The 20,859-nt window shown below is 43.6% G+C and overlaps 1 protein-coding gene across 1 annotated transcript in view; it reads left to right on the top strand.

The window, feature by feature from the left end:
- Positions 1-20,859, top strand: part of PSMC3IP (PSMC3 interacting protein) — a 43,574-nt gene that overhangs the window by 10,072 nt on the left and 12,643 nt on the right. The window contains exons 3-6 of the mRNA XM_033918154.1: positions 2,377-2,466; positions 6,443-6,554; positions 14,523-14,668; positions 18,078-18,131. Of these exons, the coding sequence (XP_033774045.1) occupies positions 2,377-2,466; positions 6,443-6,554; positions 14,523-14,668; positions 18,078-18,131 (402 nt within the window). The remainder of the gene's footprint in view (positions 1-2,376; positions 2,467-6,442; positions 6,555-14,522; positions 14,669-18,077; positions 18,132-20,859) is intronic.

Below are 20,859 nucleotides of genomic sequence, written 5' to 3'. Positions count from 1 at the left end.
GTGACAAATCTGAATCAGATTTTTCTGTGTCAGCTCTTTTGGAAGAGGAACATTGAGAGGAGCGTTGAGAATGGGACAATGAACATCAAGTAGTTGGTGTGCTCTGCTTCTGGAAGAAGACACATGCCTGTCTCTCTTCGATGCAGATGCTCAACGTCCAAAGAGTCCAAGATCGATGTTTTGATGGACTATATGGTCAATACTTGTATTGGGTTGAGGCTGGGAGAGGTGGTGCTGAAAATTGATTCAGCTAGTTCCTAGTGTAACAGCAGTTGAAGCTGATCTTGCAGCGATAGCACAGGCACTGACATTGGCAAAGGTACATTAGGTGCTGGCTATGTTGGGTGTTGAGGGGTTGGGGACCTCGATGTCTAGGCCTGCCTTGGAGAAGACCCCAATTGTAAGAGTGCATCGATGAAGACGATGAAGACACAAGACAATGTCGATGCATGCTTTGAGGGGGAGATATGTTTATGCTTCTCAGCTCCCTTATGAGGCTTCGCTGATATCTGTGGCACTGAAAGATGAAGATGTTGAACTTGTAGTCGATGCAGCCAGTGCCAGTATCGAAGCTGGAGTAGTTCATGGCTGTGTGTCGGGGTTGGAATTTGCAGCCATACTCGATGTTCTCAAAAGTTTCTCAAATTGCAACTTCTGCATGTGAGAGTAGGAGCACACCAATTATGCAGGTCTGTACCTGAAATGGTCTGTTGACAAGTGCACTGTTTGAAGCTGCTAGGAGCATGGGCTCAATGGCCCTTGGAGGTTGAATAGATAGTATACCAAAAAAGAGTCAATGCTCCCAGTGTAGGAAAAGGCTGAAAAGAGCCCAAAGACCCGAAAAACCCAGAGTTAGGAATAAATGAAAATTTTGATAAAAGGGGAAGAAATGATGGAAAATAAAATATAGAGACAAAAACTGAAGAAAAACCCCAGGAAGACACAAAATAGTATAAAAGTTTGAAGCGCTTAGAGAGACTCTAAAACACAGCTTCTCAGCTCCATGGAAAACTATGAACTGCGAGCTGATGTTGGATGGGAAGGTACCAGCATATGCGCGGTACAGGCAGTTTTAAAGTGACAATACACTTTTTGACTATCCATGCCAGATTCCATATGTCCTCAGCGAATAGAATATATAAGTGAAACATAAAAGTATTCCAAGTGAGGGGTAGGTGGGTGAGAAATAGGAGAGATCGATGGGTGATCAGAAGGTGACAAAGCAATATAATTTTATGGTTTGTAATGTAATAGGAAATCCAGATCTTTGAGTATCATAATATTTCATCATTTCAGCTTCACAGTTTTTACATTCCTGGATTATTTTAAAATTTTCTTTTAGTATTCTCACCATAAAATCCTTGATGCAATGCTCTGTCTTACAAAAAGCTGTCCTACAGAAGTGTCCTAGTTAGCCCTGTGGTATCTATGTAAATTGATTTTTGTCTTAAATATCTGGTCTGTCTCTCTGACATGATATCTAGACAACCTTTGAAGATGAGCATGAATAGGTTCTCTTACGTTGAATGTTTTTTCCAGGTGAAGGCTGTGTGGGGTCCTGTGATTTGTAATGGCACAATTTGCAGCTTGGTATATCGCAAGACCATAAATTTTACTGCTTTGTCACCCTCTGATCACCCATCCATCTCTCCTGTTTCTCACCCTTGCCCCTTTCTCTGTGACACTGTCAGAATGCTTTAATGTTTCAGTTACTGTATATATTCAGAAATGAGCGAATGATGCCAGATATCGGATCTGAAGAAGATATTGCCTTTGAAAACTAATCAAAAAAATGCATTGCTATTCCAATATAAAAAGGTGGTATCTTATTTTATTCCATGTCAGAAATCAGAGATGAATTATTGGCAACATGGCCCTATTTAGGATAAGCACTGGTGTAGCACAATGATAGTTGAAGTGCTATATATAAATCTTAGTTAAAGGAGGTCATTTTGGGAAGCACAAGATTTTATCCTTTATCTTGTGTTGCTTTTTATTGAACCAGTTCAGTGTGTTTCAACATAAGCTTCTGAGGAAAGTTCCTAACTGGTTCTCAATATCCTCAACTATCAATAATTTTCAGGGTAGCCCACTTTGAAAAATACATACCAAAATCCCATTTTGGGTACAGGACAGCATCCGTGGTGGTTTTTTATCTGTATTAACATGGGATTTTGTTCATTGATTTTTTTTTTTTTATGATTTTTTTAATATTTTACTTGAATAAAAAGACTTAAGTTCCCATGCTGGTTGTGACGTCTCCAGTGATTCTTCTTGCTATTGTTGTGTGATAACTTGGCCACTCTGTGGCTTTCGAGCACGATTGTGTTCTCTTTAGTGAGTCTCCTGAATGTAACTGTGACTTTATTTTTATAGGCAGTAGTTAAAGCTATGGAGCAGCTCGCTCAGCAAGGCAAAATCAAGGAAAAGGTATATGGCAAACAGAAGATTTATTTTGCTGATCAGGTAAGGTTTTGTTGTAGCTCTTCTTGCACACAAGTCCACCTGACTTTTCTGTGATATGTTGACTCAAAAGTCAAGTTACAAGAAGTTGCACATGCTAGTGCTCCAAGTCTTTATCACACAAGCTAATCAGTTTTGCAGGTGAAAGAATACGAGGTGCTACCCCAAAGTTCGGGGAATTCAATTGTAAAATAAAAATTGCTTACCGAAACTCCTAGTTCCACCGTCTTCTTCAAAGTAGTCCACTTGAGAATGTATTCAGCGATCCCAGCATTTTTTCCATGAGTCCATGCATCTATGGAAGCCATCTTGGGTGAGTGCCTTGAGGACCTATTGCGATTCTGCCTGGAACTCTCCAATTGTATTAAAATGGCCCCTTTCAGTCGTAATTTCATTTGGGGGACTAGGAAAAAATCACAGGGGGCAAGGTCAGGCAAATAGGGAAGATGCGTAATCACTGTAATGTTTCTGGAAGTTCCAAACAGACAGAAACGCGATGGGCCTACTGTTCACCGGTTAGCAATCTTGGCACAAATTTCGCAGAAATGCATCTCATATTCAATTTGTCCAACAAAATTTGTTTTACTGCCCCGTATGACTGTCCTACTATCTCACAAACATTGTGGATAGTTTGTTGACGGTTGTCCGGAATGGTCATCGTCGTGGACAGATGTTCGTCCATCCTTGAAGCGTTTGTGACAAAGAGAGATTTTGCTTTGACACATGGCATTATCTCCAAAGGCTTCCTGGAGCATACGATGGGTTTCTGTAGCAGTTTTTTTTTAAGTTTGAAATAAAATTTGATGCAGATTCTTTCCTCAGTAAAATCTGTCTTATCAAAATCCTCCGAGTCACTAAAACACAACCTTATAGAACATTAAAGAACCTTACAGAACAAAACAATGCGACCACTCAGCTGCACGCCTATTGGCACACTGATTCACAAAGCATACTGCTAGACACCTCTAGCAGCAGAAGGGCATATTATATCCAGTTCGCGCATGCTGTTCACATGTCCCGAACTTTTGGGTAACACCTCGTATGGACAGGATAGAGAGAAAACAAAGAGCATACTCTGCCCTGTGAAATGGGGCTTATTTGGAGAGGAGATGGAGGTGGGGGTACAATAGAGTTCTTCAGATATTTCAATGGCGTAAATAATGCAAGCCTTTTTCACGAGAGAGAAAGTAGATTCAGGAGAGGGTGGCGGGTGCAGCAAACAGCTTCTCAAGAGAGGTGATGATTAACACAGGCTTCAAGATGACCTAAGTATTTTTCAAGCAATATATTCTGATCTTGTTTCCCCTTAGATTTTGCTAAATAACTGTGAACAAGAATATTGAAATGTAGACAAGTTAATTCTGTCCAACACTGATACTTTAAAGCATCAGTAGTAGCAAAAGCAGTTTAAAATTTTGGTTCGCATTTAAGGAGCATACTAGTTTCTATTTATTCCCTTCCCAAGTCTCACTAGGGTTACACTATACATAGGAAGGAAGGGTGTGAACAGGCATGAAAATTGCCCCTCCCACACCTCCATACATGGGTATAAGTATAGAGCTAAAAAGGAGTAGGATTTGGTTGGTGGAGGGACAGTAAATGTGGGGATTTACACAAGGGTACCTTGAAGCAGGTATTTTGTTTCTATGGTGTGCATTCCTGCTCTCAAAGGGAAAATCCAGGCACTGCAGAGAACGTGGAAGTTACCCTCTTAAAGTCCAAGGGCTAGATTCACTAACCTCCTTTGCGTGCCCAATCCATGGCTGATCCGTGTAGGCCCAACCAATTTACAAATCCAAAAAATTAAAATGAGTGTGCGATCCCGACGCATGCATAAATAATCTGTAGATGGTCTGCGCATGCGTCTAAGAGCCGTGACTTTAAACCTGTGGGTTAAAACCACGGGCTCGCAGTACGGGAGATATTCGGGGCGAGTTGGGGCGGCAGGCAGAGATTCAGGGCAAGAGCAGGGCGGCAAGTTGGGGCAGCAGGCAGGAGAGATTCAGGGCAGAGCATGAGATCGAGGCAGGCAGGAGACAGTAGGAAATGGGGCAGGCAGGAGATCGGGGCTGAGACAGGGCAGCAGGTCATGGCAGAGAAGCAGGGTGGCAGAAGGCAGGGTAGTCGGAAAGGACCTCAGTGACTGGTCCTCAGCAGTCGCTTATTTTGGATCGGCCAGCCCAGTCAGTGTTGCTTTTTTTATTTTAGTGAATCGCTTCCTGTCTGCATTTGAATGCCGTTCCCCCTCATTTGCATGCGCGGTTCAGAGGATGTTTGGGACAGAGGATAGTGAATTGGGTCGGAGGGAAATCGGGTCACAAAGGGCTCGCAATCCGATCAATACACGATCAGTTTGCTTAGTGAATCTAGCCCCAAGTGCAATATAGACAGCTGAAAGAACTGAAAAGATGACCATAATAAGATGCAGACCTTAATTTTAATGCAACGAAAAAACCACTCTAGATAATACTTATAAATGGTGCAATAGAGATGGTATAATCAGGTCTACAAAAATTTTTATGCTCAGAATCATGGAGGGGTAACTGGGGAGAACCCCAGAAAAGACCACCTCACCACCCAATCATCGCATGTACTGCAGATTATGTCAAGTCTTTTAAAGATGTAAATCGTAAGAAGCCCAAATAGGCTAAAAAGTTCTTTTAAAAGATATGCATTAGATTATTTGAAAGAACTCAGCAAACTTATCTTTTAGCTGGCAAGACCTTAATTTTAAAGCAGCAAGCAAATGAAGGAGGTCCTTGGACTTCTTCCTGTTTGGACCTCACTGGTTTGCTTGCTGACTTAGACCCATGAGGATCTTTTTCTCCTTTTCTGTGTTTGACTTTCATTTTAAAAGCATAAGAAAATAGACTGAAGCAAAACAAAAGGAGACCTAGAAATAAGGCCCAAAAAGCATATAATAGCATCAAAACAAGTTGATATTTAGAATAATCTCTTTCCTGTTGCTGCGTTCTACAATTCCTAGTATAATGAATGAGTTCTTCCGAATTATAGCAATAATAGCTTACTTGCAAGTGTGGGTTTTGATTTTGAGGGGGGAGGTTCATCCTTGGAATATTTTTATATGACATGGAGAACACGCATCCTTTTTCCTAACCTTTCTCATGAAAAGTAGTTATACACACCAGTTGATTTTACTCTTAGGCACACAGGCTATGAGCAGCGTAATAAGGGGGGGTGATCTGCCCCGGCCGCTGTCTTGGTGAGGACGTGGGCACCCATCCTCCCCCCACCCCCCCCACCCCCACTGTTGTGCGCAACTTCTCTTCCCCTCCCCGTACCTCTGTAACGTTTGTGGCGCAAGCAGCAACCCCCAAGCTCCAGCATCGGCTCATCCTCTGATGTCACCTCCTAGACCTGCACCTAGAAAGTGATGCCAGAGGAAGAGCTATCGCTGGTGTGACAGCAACTTGGGGGTTTCTGCTCACATCACAAATGTTACAGAGGTACGGGGGAAGGGAAGCGGCACGCGTGCAGTAGGAGGGGGCAGGGAAGGAGCGTGTGGAGATGGGGGGGAGGGAGAGGGGTGCCCTCCGCCCCGGGCACCTCTCACCCTCGCAATGCCACTGGCTACAAGATAGTTTCACCCTAGTATTTTGTCATAGATATGTACATTTTCTCAAGTGTTTTTTTTTGCCAGAAATCCCTTGTGTGGATGCTGCAGGAACTGAGTCTTTTGGCTTTTGTTGCATCTCTGTTTTTAAAGTCAGTTTGTTTCCTGCTCAGTGTTCAAGTCCAAGTTAAAAGCCCACCTCTTCAAGAGTGTTTTCAATGCCTAACTCCTCTCACCTTGGGTTCTGCATCCCCAACCCATGTCTGTCTGTCCAAGTTGGATTGTAAGCTCTTCTGAGCAGGGACTGTATTAAACGTCAAAATGTACAGCGCTGCGTACATCTTTCAGTACTATATAAGGGATAAATAGTAGTAGTAGCATTCTTTTATGATATTTTGTTCATAGGATCAGTTTCCCAGTGTAAGTGACTCGGAGCTGAAGAGACTAGACAGTCAGATTGCTGAGATGTCTTCCCAAGCGCAGAACATCCAGCAGAGCTGCCGACAGATGGACATAGGTATTGTAGCATGTTTGTGTTTCCAGCTACCTTCAGAGGGTGCTTGGGAGTTTGAAGTACTAGCCATATTTCAGTCCACTTATCTTCCTAAGCCACAATTTGATGTAATTTTAATTCACGGTTACAATGGAATTGGTTAAAATTAAATAAGTTTCTGGGGGGTGGGGAGGGAGTTGGGGGTTTACTTACTGTATATTCCAGTGTATCTATGTATATCTGATATGTGTTTTCTTTTTGAATTATCTGGTGGGGATTTCAAACTTGCCTCTCGGGTGAGGGCTGGGCGCCTGGGGGGATTTTACTGTGGGCCTGCTTATCAACATACTTTTTCTGTGGCTAGTGAGGGGTAATACATTTAGGCTATTGTCTTGGAATGTGGGTGGTATCACCTCCCCAGTAAAATGAACAAAGCTACTTCAACGCCTCAAACATCATTGCGCTGATTTGGCTTGTCTGCAGGAAACCAGACTTACGGAGCTAGAACATGCTAAATTACAGAAGGGGTGGGTGGGTCAGGTAATTTCTATTTCTTCACCTAATAAGAAAGCAGGGGTGGCCCTCTTAATACGGAAGGGATTTCCGGGTAGGGTGGAGTACATATACGGAGATAAAGCGGGGAGAACCCTCTTGTGCAAAATCACAATGTCTGGGCACTCTTATAATCTGTTGGTGGTGTATGCTCCAAATCAATATGATCACACTTTCTTTTCTTCTCTGGCTCACCTTGGTCTTAGGGATCCAAACACTCCTCTGATACTATAGGGGGATTTAAATCAAGTCATGGACCCAGATTTAGATAGGACGGGACCGAGTACATCTCAACCACTTAGTATAACTAGAGGTGTTCCCTACCTGTGTGATACTTTAGCTCTGACTGATCCGTGGCTTCTCTTACACCCCACGGAATGTGATTTTCCCCATCAATCAAGGGCACACCATACATTCTCTTGAATAGATTATATATTGCTTTCTGCAACTTCCTTCTCACAGGTTCATTCCACTGAGCTTGGCCCCCTCTCCATGTCGGACCACTGTCCCATTTGGGTTGATATTTTACATGGTGATGGCTTTCCTTCCCAAGGGTTATGGCGATTTCCCTCCTATTTGACTAAAAATTCAGACTTTACTAGTTATCTTACATCAAAGTGGGAAGATTATGTCAACTTTAATTCTCAACATATTGATACCCCGTTATTTTGGGAGGCAGCTAAGTCAGTCCTTAGAGGAGATATAATCTCTTATGTAGTAGCCCAGAGAAAGCGAATCTCCCAGGGGATTTTGAGATTGGAAAAGGACTATCGAACATCGAAGCGGGCACACATAGCTCACCCCTCTTCTCAATTGAGAGAGGCCATGACTGCGGCGCAAGTTGTCTTGAACACGCTTTTTTTTTTTTTTTTTTAATTATTATTTATTTATTCAATTTAATTAATACAAACAAGCAATAAACATACTTGTACACAGATTACACAAAATATTATAAGAAAAAAAAAACTATAACCCCAATTCCACTTAACACAGTGTTTTTGGTTACTCAATAATAATTCAAATTATTTAGTCCACAACTTTTGGAGAGAGACTTAAGAAAAAATAAAAATAAGAAATAAGACGAATCTTATCCAACTTAGAAAGCGGCATTTTTCTGCGGTGCTACAGCCATTCATAGCAGGTTACTCATTTTCAGCTACAAGCCCTACATGCTCTTTAGATTCTATAAATCCTATCAATTGTTTAGGCTCAAAAAATAAGTAATTCTTATTCTGATATGAAACAAAACATTTTACGGGAAATTTCAACATAAAATTTGCTCCCAAGGCTAGGACTCTTGGCCGTAATGCCAAGAATTCCTTCCTACGCCTCTGAGATCTCAATGACATATCAGGAAATATTCGAACATTAGAGCCTAAAAATTGATCATTAATATGACGAAAAAACAAGCGTAGTATATATTCTCTATCACTTTCTAAAGCAAGAGTTATTAACAGGGTTTTCCTTTCCGTTATAACCTCTAAAGAGTTCTCCAGAAACGTCGTTAAATTCATGTTATCATTATTTGTCCCTTGAATCTCATTAGGAGTGGAAACTTCTACAGGTTTCTTTAATTGCAGATAATTAGCTCTAACAATTGGTGGCAAACTTTCTGTGGGAATTAGCAAAATTTCCTTAAAGTATTTTCTTGCCATCTCCATTGGTGAAATTAAGGGACATTTAGGAAAGTTTAGGAGTCTCAGATTATTTTTCCTTAGTTGGTTCTCAAAACTTTCCATTTTACTGGCAGTAAATGATCTTTCTTTTACCAATTCCAAATCCAAAGTTTTCATTTCGGATATTCTTGACTCCTGTTTTTCTAATTTCTCATTTACTGTTGCTCCACTTTAGAGTGAATAGTCCCATAATCAATTTTTAAAGTGGAAAAAGATAGTTTGAGGTTAGCGTCCATAACTGATATGGCCTGCCATAAAGCCTCCATATTTATTACCTTAGGCTTCTCCAACACCCCAAAGTTGATGTTACTTCCTCCCGAAGCTCCTCTCAACTCCTCTGCAGAGTGGGAAAGCTGCTGCTGTTCTCTAGCTTCTTCAGCTCCCGATAGAATTGGAGCTGGCTGTCCTCCTTCTCTGGGGATCGATGTACCTTCCGGGGTCATCATTTCCTCAGGAACTCCCGACTCTGCACTGCTTCCGGGTTGTGGTGGTGGCTGCCTCTGCTCCGGGCTCAACAACGCCCGAATGTGCTGGCTGAGTTCGCCCGACGTATTCGGGCATACCCCTGAAGTAGCCCCCGAAGATTCACTCGAGCGGGCTAACGCTCCCTCAATTGTAGTTTGCACCAGACGCGGTACCGCTATCGCCGCCGGAGGATTGCTGCGAAGGGCTCCTTTCCTCTTCCCCATATCGAGGTAAGAGGGTTGCTAGGTCACTTCAGCAAAAACGCCTGCCGACTGCAAGAGAGGGAGCCTCCTACTCAGGCGTCCGCTCTCGTCGCCATCTTGTTTAGTCTGAGCGTACGCAGCGCTATCTCTATTATTCTCAATTTCATTATTACTCATTTGGAAATAAACATGGCAGACTGCTGGCCACATTGACTAGACCCCGGAGGCCTAATCGCCATATTTCTCGCATTCTTCCGTCGGGAGTGGAGGTGACCACTACACCTGATATAGCGGATAGTTTTCGAACCTACTATGCAGCCTTTTACTCCGCGAGGGACAACTTAGAGGGACCGAAGGTTACGGATTATTTGGCGAATGCAGGGGTGCCCCGGTTATCCTCTTCGGACTGCTTACATCTTAATAGGCCTATACAGGGGAAGGAACTTCAGGGAGCAGTGAAACAACTTAAAAATGGCACTTCTCCGGGCCCGGACGGTTTCTCCCCTGAATTTTATAAACTCTTATTCCCATCTCTCTATGGTCTGTTAGCGGCCTATTACACAGCGGCCCTGGAGGGGGGCGGGTTCCCCACGGGCGCGAACCATGCACATATTACATTAATACCCAAGCCGGGAAAGATGGAGGGAGATATTGAATCGTACCGTCTGATCTCCCTTATTAATGTGGACATTAAGATTTTGGACAAAATATTGGCCAATAGATTGGCGCACTTATTATCACACTTGATTGTCCTGGAACAAGTTGGTTTTGTAAAACATCACCACTCAGTTCTTAATGTCCGCAGGTTATTAACAGCAATGCAACGCATGAAGGATACTGGTCTTAAGGGAATCTTAGTTGGTCTTGACGCCGCAAAGGCTCTCGACCAAGTCAACTGGCATTATCTTTTTCAGGTGCTTACTTACATGGGTATTGATGGTTGGTTTTATGAAATGGTCCGTTTGTTATATGAAGACCTTACTGCTTGCATACTGGTAAATGGAACCCGAACTTCTATATTCCCGATAGCTAGAGGTACTCGACAGGGCAGCACGCTCTCACCTCTTCTTTTTCTTCTTTACTTAAGACCCCTTTTTACGTACCCTTCTCCGTGAGGATGACTTACAGGGTCTGCTTGAGGGTGACTCGCAGTTAAGGGTGTTGGCCTTTGTGGACGATCTCCTACTGACTTTGGGTGATCCACAGAGATCCCTTAAACGAGCATTGGACCTTCTGGATGAATATAGTATGTACTCAGGCCTGGTATTGAATAAACAAAAATCGATAGTGTTGCCTTTATCTTAAGATATCCCGACTGTTTGGAGGGGTGATTTTCCTCTTACTTGGGCACCGGGATACTTGAAATATTTGGGCATATTCATTTCTCCCGATCTTTCCCAATTATATTCATTAAATATAGAACCTCTCTTAACTGCCACAAAGCAAAAATTGCAAAATTGGAGGGTATATCCGCTTTCCTTGATGGGGAAGATCGCTTTATATAACATGGTATTGGTGCCCCAGTGGTTGATGTATTTCAAATGTTACCTGTGTTGCTCTCGGTTAAGCATGATAAAGAAGTTGGGAAACATTTACAACTTTATCTGTGGAATGGGAAGAAAGCTAGGATGTCTTTGTCTCATATGGCCCAACCAAGAGACAGAGGTGGTTTGGGTTTGCGTAGTCTTCGACTGTTGTCACAGGCTTGCCAGATGAGACACCTCAATGACTGGTTTCGGGGCACTCATCACTTTTCAGCGACTACTCAAGAACTATCTCTTTGTGCTCCCTATCATTTTAGTTATTTGCTTCACACTAAACGCTTACCTCAACGGACATTGGCAGCCTGGCAACTTTTTCTACAGCCGTTGAGACGCCTGTGGAGGACACTTTGTCAGCATCTTCACATCTCTTCTACTGTAACCCCATATTTGCCTTTGCAGGGCAGTGGAGACTTTCCTCTGGGCCTTCCTCCATCTGGTCTCAGGCTTCTAATCACTACTTATTTCAATTGGTTCAGTCTAATGGAGCCTTGAGATCGTTGGAGACTCCTCAAACTTAGTACTCTTATTGTCAGATGTCCTCTTATGTCCGCACACTGCCGAGGGACTGTCTTACTGACCGGCGCAAGGAGTTAATATCTGAGGCTTTAAGTCTGTCTGCCCAGGTTCCGATTCCTCTGCGATTTCATCATCGTCATCTTCAAGAGTGCCTCAGTGAACTTTCATATGACTTTTATGCCAGAAAATGGTCGATGGATTTATCCTGTGAAGTCTCTGGCTCCGTCATCAAAAGAGGACTTCATAAAACAATACGCTTGACTTCACAAGTGACGTTAATTGAAATGAATTATAAGTTTTTGCTGTGACTTTATAGATCTCTTTCTTACATGTATCGGGCAAAAATAAGTGCCTCAGACTGCTGCCTAAAATGTCATCATTCCCCAGCTACGCTTGGACACCAGTTTTGGTCTTGTGAGAGGGTGCAGCGGTTTTGGCAACAAGTTCATCGCCATATTAAGGCTATGTGGCACTATACCTACACATTTCACCCAGTAATGTTGTTTACATTGGAGTCCCTTCTTCGAACATCTCCGAGGGGATTCAGGAGTTTTCTGGATCGTGCGGTATTACTGGGAAAGAAAGTGGTGCTTCATTGTTGGATTTCTTTGGATGCTCCTACACTTGCACATTGGCATGTTCTGATGTTACAGCATGCCTCCATGGAACGCTTGTGTTTTTCATCATGGGACACAGTGTTGGGGAAAGCATTTTGTTCTTGTTGGGAGCCATTCTGGAACACTTTGACACCTAGAGCCCGAAGTCAATTGCTGAATGTTTGATCTCCACTGGAATACGACACACAGGACTGGAATATTTCTATTATACTTGGTGAACTTTAGTTTTGGGGGTGGGGGGTGGGTTGATGGGGACCGGAGTGGTTATGGACTGAACTGTTTTACTCATTTTGCTTACTTGCATTGCACTTTACGTTCCTGTGTTCTGTTATGTTTGGAAAATTAATAAAATATACTTTTCAAAAAAAAAAAAAATTAAATAAGTTTGTTTATTAAGATTTACTATTCCACATCTTCTGGCCACAGATCCGGGTGGATTTCATAGCTTTTTAATCAGTAAAACATGATAGGAAAGAAAATAGCAGGAGATTATATTCATTCAACCCAATCCAGACATTTTTAACTGATTTACTACTACATAATCAGAATTGAATAGCCTCGATTCTGTAGCACGGAGTGTATCAGGTTGACAAGACTGAAGGAGATCTAATATTACCAACTCTATTTCTCACTGATCAGGTGTTAATCATGAATACAGTAGAAAAAAGAATCTTGCACCTTCATGTGCTTCCTATTTCATGTGCATGTCACCGCACAAAGGAGCACACTAAGGAGTGTGCCTTTGGCTTGCAATGTAGGTGACGTGCTGGGCACCACCCTTATATTCTATTTCTCCCAGATTGGACACAAATGTTCCTCTATGCGTTTCCTCCCACTCCTTTCATCTTGAAAACGCTTTTCAAACTCAAACAGGAATCAGCCACCATGATACTCATAGCTCCTTGGTGGCCCAGACAGCATTGGTACTCCCTTCTACTTCAACTCAGCACCGGGGAGCCCATCCCTCTTCCCATATTTCCTTCTCTGCTTACACAGAATCAAGGAGCTCTTCTTCATCCCAACCTGCAATCATTACACCTGACAGCTTGTATCTCTCAGGCTGACCTCATCACATTTTTCTCAGCCTGTACGCAGTATTATTGACGCTTCCAGGAAGCTCTACACTCAACAGTTATCAACAAAAGTTGACTCGGTTTGCTTCCTGGTGTCTCCGTTATCATGATCCAATTTCCTTGTCAGTGGAATTGGTGTTGGATTATCTCCTTCATCTGTCTGACTCTGGTCTCAAGTCTATGTCTATCAGAGTCCATCTCAGTGCTATTAAAGCTTTTCACATACCAGTCGAGGGAGAGCCTAGCTGGCCTGGAACTTCCTCTCTGATGTCAGAATTGACGTCGGGGAGGGCTTCTGGGCCGGCACCTGGACCTTCCTTTCCTGAGGTTGTTGTGGCAGTGCGCAGGAAAGAGCCCATTCTCCACAATCACCTGTCCCATCGTCCCCACACATGGCTTCAGGATACTGTCTCTGAAAACGGGACATTTCAGCGCCCCAAAGCTGTGCATGGGGACAAGGGGATAGGGGATCTGAAAAATGGACGGTCCCGTTCAAAATGGGACGTATGGTCACCTTAGTCATGCAGATAAGTTTTTCATCCCCTAAACTGTACCATTCCCTCGGATTTTTGCAGCCCAAATGCATGGCCTTGCATTTCTTAGCATTAAATTTAGCTGCAAATTTCAGACCATTCTTCAAGCTTTGACAGGTTTTTCTTCATCCGGCATGTCTACTCTTGCAGATTTTGGTATCATCCACAAAGAGGCAAATTTTACCCGACAACCCTTCAGCAATATCATTTATAAAAATGTTAAAAAGAACAGGCCCAAGAACAGAACCTTGAGGCACACCACTGGTAACATCACTTTCCTCAGAGTGATCTCCATTGATCACTACCCTCTGTCTCCTTCCACTCCACCAGTTCTTGACCCAGCCTGTCACTTTGGGACCTATCCCGAGGGCACTCAGTTTATTTATTAGACGTCTGTGTGGAACACTGTCAAAGGCTTTGCTAAAATCTAATTACACTACATCTAGCGCACATCCTCTATCTAATTCTCTGGTCACCCAGTCAAAGAAATTGATCATATTTGTCTGACAAGACCTACCTCTAGTGAATCCATGTTGTCTCCAGTCTTGTAATCCACAGAATTCCAGAAACTTGTCCATTCTCTTATTATGGCTCTTAGTATCTGGGTTCTTTTGTTTTCTTTGATCTGACTCACTTTTGAAACCAAGATTGTACTTTTTTGGGTGGGAGCTGGGAGTTTCTTCAGGCTAACAAAATGGATGACAAGTGTTGTTCTGTTTGTTTAGTGTTCTGTATTTGTCATCAATAAAAATCATTGATACAGTAAAACCTGCAAATAAGTGATCGTTACCCTCAGTTGTGGTTCTATTCTAGAACTGAAAGAATTGAACAGCTCCCTAACAACACAAGAAATGGTTAAGAAGATCGAAGCACTGAAAAATGAGTGTTCCCAGTATGCTGAGAAACTTCAGAGAATCAGAAGTGCAACCAATCACGTGACACCTGAAGAAAAAGAAAAGGTGACCAAGGCTGACTTTTCTTTTCTATTTGATTATGTTTAGCATCCAGTTCAGAACTGTGCTGGTTGTATGTTTGTGCAGCTAGGTCAGGAATTGACAACCTTTTTAAAGGAAAGAGCCATTTTATCCTAGATGTTTGACCCAAGATTTACAAAGAGCTGCAGTGGTTAGAGAAGGGGGTTTCACTCTCACTCTCTCTTCCCTCCTCAAGGTCTAACTTCTCTCCCCTCTTTCTCCCCTTAAACCCCTCACAGGTCTCTGTATCTCTAATCACCTTCCTCCCTCCCTCTCCAGACCCCAACCCTTTGATCTCCTTCCCAACCCCTCTCCCAAGGACCTATCTAGGTATAGGATCCAGCAGGGGGGGTGTCTTTGTGGCAGGAGCGTTGCCCTGTCACTCCTATCTTCTCGCGGCTGCCTTCTAAAATGGCTGCTGTGACCTTTTGCGGCTGCTCGCAGCATTTTCTATAATACAAGCCGCCATGAAAGGTCACCACAGCCATTTTAGAAGGCAGCTGTGAGGAGATAGGAGTGACAGGGCAGTGCTTCTGCCACAAAGACCCCCGCTGGACCACCAGGTACTTTGGTAGGACTGAGGGGCCTATATATACATGGGAGAAGAGCCTCAGCCCCCGAACTAGGTGGTAGAATCCAGGGCAAATCTCATGACTGCCCTGGGCTGATGGAAGAACACTGAATTAGTGATAAAACCAGCATATAAGGGTAAGACTACTTATGTGGCTGAAATCAAAAGGCAAACTTATGACCCTTTCTATTAACAGAAAATCCCACCCTTTCACTACAGACAGAAATAAGAGGTGGTACATTTTGCCCATGATGTAGGCTATATTACATCCAATTTTGAAGAGAATGTTATTAAGGATAGTCCATATACTGTAGTACTGAGTTGGGTATTTACAGGTAGATTCTGTGGAAAAGGCCTGAAGACAAATTATTGGAGTTCCATCTGAAGTTTACAATTCAATATCATGACAAGGAGATTCCATTTCTTGATATTATGATAAGGAAAACTGACATTTTTCACAACTTCTCTATATAAAAGACCTAAGCCTTAAAAGCAGTTTACCATATAGACAATTCTTAAGGTTACATAGACTTTGCATGAGGCGTCTCTTCTGGACCTCACGGTGAAGACTGTATTCTTGATGGCAATAGTCTCTGCGAGACGGATATTGGAATTGCAGGCTCTTTCTTGCAGAGAGCCCTTTATAAGGATCTCAGAGGCTGGGATCTCTCTGTGCACGGTACCTTCTTTTCTTCAGAAGGTTGTGTCAGCTTTTCATGTCACCCAAGAGGTTCGTTTGCCTGTTTTTTTTTATCCTACATGTTCAAACAAGCAAGATAAGATATGCAAAGAGTTCTACTCCGCTACCTGGAAAGAACAAATGAATCTCACCTTTCTGACCATTTTTTTGTGCTAACTAGCCAGTCCAGACTAGGCAGACCAGCTTCTAAGCTTCTATCGCCAGATGGATTCCCATGGCAATTTCATCGATGTACATTGGCTGTGGCAAACAGCTGCCTATTTCTGTCAAAGCTCATTTGACCAGAAGTGTGGCATCTTCATGATTGGAGTTGAGATAGATCAAGATTGGAAGGGTCATACCAATAAAATGTTGTCTGCATAAATGTAGCATTTGATATTGAATTCTTGAATACATAAGGCTAAAGGATTTGAGATATTAAATAGCAAAAGTGAGAGCACAGAACCCTGCGGGATCCCACAAGTAAGAATTTGAAGAGGAGAAATTAACAGTGAAATGCCAAATGAAGCTAAACTTCACAGGAAAAGATAGTAGCTCACCAAGTCAAATGCAGCTGAGATATCTAGAAATGTAAGCAAAACAAAATTCCCTTGATCGATAGCTGAATAACAGTCATTTAATAGGGATGCCATTATAGTCTCTGTGGAATGAAATTTACAGAAGCCTGCCTCTGTGAAGGGTATAAGATATTTGAGGTTTCTACATGCTGAGTTAGTTGCTGGAAAATTAGACATTATACAGTTTTTGAGATAAATGACAGATTTGATACTGGCCAGTAGTTAGATATTAGAGAATGAAATTTTTGGAGAGTGGAGCTTATGGTAATTGGATAAACTATATCAGATTTTCATTCAAGTGGGAACACTTCAGTAGATAAACTGTTCTGGACCATATCTAATATTAATGGTGAAAGGTCGTGTTTAGGTAAAAGGAGCCAGGTTGTTCACCCTCTCCAAGGTAGAGAGAACAAGAGAGTACTCTCTAAAGTTGAAAGGGGATCGATTCCATACAAACGTAAGGAAGTTCTTCTTCACCCAGAGAGTGATAGAAAACTGGAATGTTTTTTCGGAGGCTGTTATAGGGGAAAACACCCTCCAGGGATTCAAGACAAAGTTAGGCAAGTTCCTGCTGAACCAGAACGTATGCAGGTAAGGCGAGTCTCAGTTAGGGCACTGGTCTTTGACCTAAGGGCCGTCACGGGAGCGGACTGCTGGGCATGATGGACCACTGTTCTTAATTCTTATGTTCTTTAAGAAATCAAAGACTGTTAGTGCAGTTTGCATCCAGGTAGGCGGCTTATTCGCTCCACCTCATTATATGTTATAAATGGTTCATGATTATTTTGTGTTAAATTTTGTGATATGAGCAGAACAGACTTGTTTCTCGAGGAGAGAACCCTGTTATGGGTTTTTTTCTCTGGAGCTGACCATCTGTTTTGATACAAACTGCGGAATTACAGGACAGCCCAGAGTGATGGGAGGTGGAGTAGAAAAAATGTAAATGAGGCTCTCTAGACCAGATCTCTCGATCAGAGGTACACAGCCCAGAGGTTCAAGACTGATGTTTCCTGTCTACTAGAAAGATTATCGAGGTAAGAGATGATCTGGTTAGGAACAATTTACACAGAGCAGCAAAGCATAAAAAATGGCATGGCCAAGGGGAAATAGGAAGGTCAGTGAGTGAGACCCACTTTGAAGGCACAATTTAACAGCCATTGGTGTATAAAGAGCATGAGATTTCAAGAATTATTTACAGTTTTCTGGGAAGTGAGAGTTATTCACCTGCATGTGCTGCTTTTGTGTATTAAGCATGTGCATTCATTAGCATACATTTGTTCATTATTACGCCTTAAAAATTTTGTGTGTGTAACATCAATTTAATGTATGTCAATTTGTAGGTTAAAGTGAATTTAAGTTGATTTGTATGTGTGAATTTGTTTTAACTAAAATGGGTGTGTGAAATGAAATGGAAAAAAGTCCAAAAATGGGGTAGGAGGGACAGATGAACCAAATATGATTGCCAGTAGACGTCCATATTGTGTAGGTAAGAAAATGCCAATATTTGACTTGCAAAGGCTTTTGTCAGTGACTCTGAAATGGTTTCTTTGTATTTTTATTTTGTAGGTGTACAATGAAAGAAACCTGTATTGTAAAGAATGGAGAAAACGAAAGAGAATGGTAGTCATGCTTTTTAATTGTGGTGGTGTAAAGGGTAGATCTGTAAGCAGCATCTTAAGGACTTATGGCTTATGTTTGGGGAAGCTCTGTTAGCTTTAGGATTCCCAACATCAATTGCTGGGGATTAAATTTAAAAATTTTAGCCTAGCCAGTAGATTTTTGTTTACTGTTAGGTACATTTGCACAGATTGGGTTACTCTCTTCCTTTAAAATATTGAGGATCCCCACAGAGGAATGATGTGAAAGCCATTTAAGTGTATGTTGTGAACCAGATTTAAATGCAGTAAGACATCACGTGATTTTTATAGGACAGAGGCAGTGTGTTTTATCCCAGGACAAGCAGGCAGCATATTCTTAACGTATGGGTGACGTCACCGACGGAGCCCCGGTACGGACCTTTTTAACTAGAAAGTTCTAGTTGGCCGCACCGCGCATGCGCGAGTGCCTTCCCGCCCGACGGAGGAGTGCGTGGTCTCCAGTTTCTTCGTTTCCGCGGAGCGAAGAAGACGCATGTGGTATTCAACGGCTGTTGAACACTCCTTTTTTGCCTTCCCCGCTCGCGTTATTCTGATTTTTTTCTGCTTTTTTCCTTCGGGTTTTCTGCTTTCTTTCTAATCTTAAAAAAAAAAAAAAAAAACTTTATTTTTTCCTTTATTTTTCAACAGGCCCCGGCGGGGCCTGTTGCCATCATACAAGCCTCCGGCTTTGATTTCGCTGAGGCCATATTTCCCTTCATGCCCCCTCAGCCGGGTTTTAAGAAGTGCCAGCGGTGTGCACGCCCGATTTCCCTTTCGGACCCACACAACTGGTGCCTACAGTGCTTGGGTCCGGAACATCGGGCTGACACCTGCACCCGCTGCGCGACTCTTCAAAAACGCACACTTAAAAATAGACAAATTCAGCAGAATCTCCTCTTCGGCACCGGTTCTGCTATGGATCCGACCCCGACGTCGACGGCACCGCCGAAATCGGCACCGTCAACATCGACACCACCTGATCCTTCTGCGGGGTCGATGGCGCCAGGTAAGCCGGCTAAGAAGCCTTCCACTTCCCTCGAGCGCCCTCCAGCCACGGCGGTGACACCGGTCCTTCCGACGTCCCGCAAGTCCCGTAAGCGCTCCGCTCCGATAACGGTGAGTGCCTCTTCATCGGCCTCCTCATCGCCGGAGCGTAGAGCGGCACCTATGGTACCGAAGAAAAGTAAAACGGTACCGGTGCCCCCATTGGAGGACCGTATCTCGGCCATCCTCCAGACTAAATTACAGGAACAACTCCAACACCAGCTTCAGGAACTGCTTCCAACCCTGCTGGCACCACTCCTTCCGGTACCGGTCCGGCCCGAGCCTCGCACCACTACGCCAGTGGCCACCCCCTCGGTACCGATGAACACTTCGATGCCGGTCTTATCGGCACAGCCTACACTACAGACCTGCACGGCGGAGGACCCATCCCGACCCCAAGATCGACATCGTTCGTCTCGGGACCGGGATCGACACCACTCCTCCCGGGACGGAGATCGGCACCGGTCTTCATCCCCCGGCACCGTATCCATGAGATCTGGCAAGTCCCTTTCTAAAACCCGCCATGCTGAGCCGGCCATCAGGGACCCTGACTTATGGGAGCAATCCCCACTCGGTACCGAGGAGGATGCCTCTTCCACTGATGAGGAACCCTCCATGGCTGAATCCACCTCCAAACCCGAGCAGTCCTCATTTACAAAATTCCTTCGGGAGATGTCTGGGGCTCTTTCCATCCCACTTGAGTCCGACTCCAAGAAGTCCCAGGCCTTTCTAGAAGCCTTGGACTTCGACCAACCCCCCAAGGAATTTCTCAAACTCCCCGTCCATGATATTCTGCGGGAGACGTTTTATAAAAACTTGGAGAACCCCCTTACTGTTCCAGGTGCCCCTAAGAAACTGGACAGTTTATACCGGGTCATCCCTATCCCGGGATTTGATAAACCCCAGTTGCCACATGAGAGCCTCCTGGTAGAATCCACTCTCAAAAAATCTCATGGTTCCAGTGTCTATGCCTCCACCCCTCCTGGCAGAGAGGGTAAAACGATGGACAAATTTGGAAAGCGCCTATACCAGAATGCCATGCTGGCTAGCAGAGCCAACAATTACTCATTTCATTTTTCTTTTTATATGAAATATCTGGTACAACAACTTTCTGCTCTGCAAAAGTACATCCCTGAACGCAAGGTCCCATTGTTTCAGCAACAAATTTCCACCCTCCTTCAGCTTAGGAAGTTCATGGTACGCTCAATCTATGACTCCTTCGAGCTCTCCTCCCGTGCCTCTGCTCTGGCAATTGCCATGCGACGCCTTGCCTGGCTGAGAGTATCTGACCTGGATGTCAACCACCAAGACCGCCTTGCCAACGCGCCCTGTCTTGGTGATGAACTTTTTGGGGAGTCTCTAGATACCACCACACAAAAACTTTCGGCTCATGAGACGAGATGGGACACCCTCATTAAGCCTAAAAAGAAGACTCCGCCGACACGACCATACAGACCTCAGTCTTCTTACCAACGTCGCTTTTCTGCTAGGCCACTGAATCCTCCTCAACAGCAATCTCGTCGGCCTCGCCAACAACAACAACACTCTCAGGCTCGCTCGCAATCTCACCAGACAGCTAAGCCTCTCCCTCAAACTAAGCCTCCTCAACCCTTTTGACGCCTTTCTCCAGGGCATAGCCAGTCTCCATCCCTCGCTGCCTCTGCCTC

Source organism: Geotrypetes seraphini, chromosome 13 (genome assembly GCF_902459505.1).
Source record: "Geotrypetes seraphini chromosome 13, aGeoSer1.1, whole genome shotgun sequence".
Classification (NCBI taxonomy): domain Eukaryota; kingdom Metazoa; phylum Chordata; class Amphibia; order Gymnophiona; family Dermophiidae; genus Geotrypetes; species Geotrypetes seraphini.
Note: the sequence above shows the minus strand (reverse complement) of the source record. Positions and strands in the feature narration are given on the sequence as shown.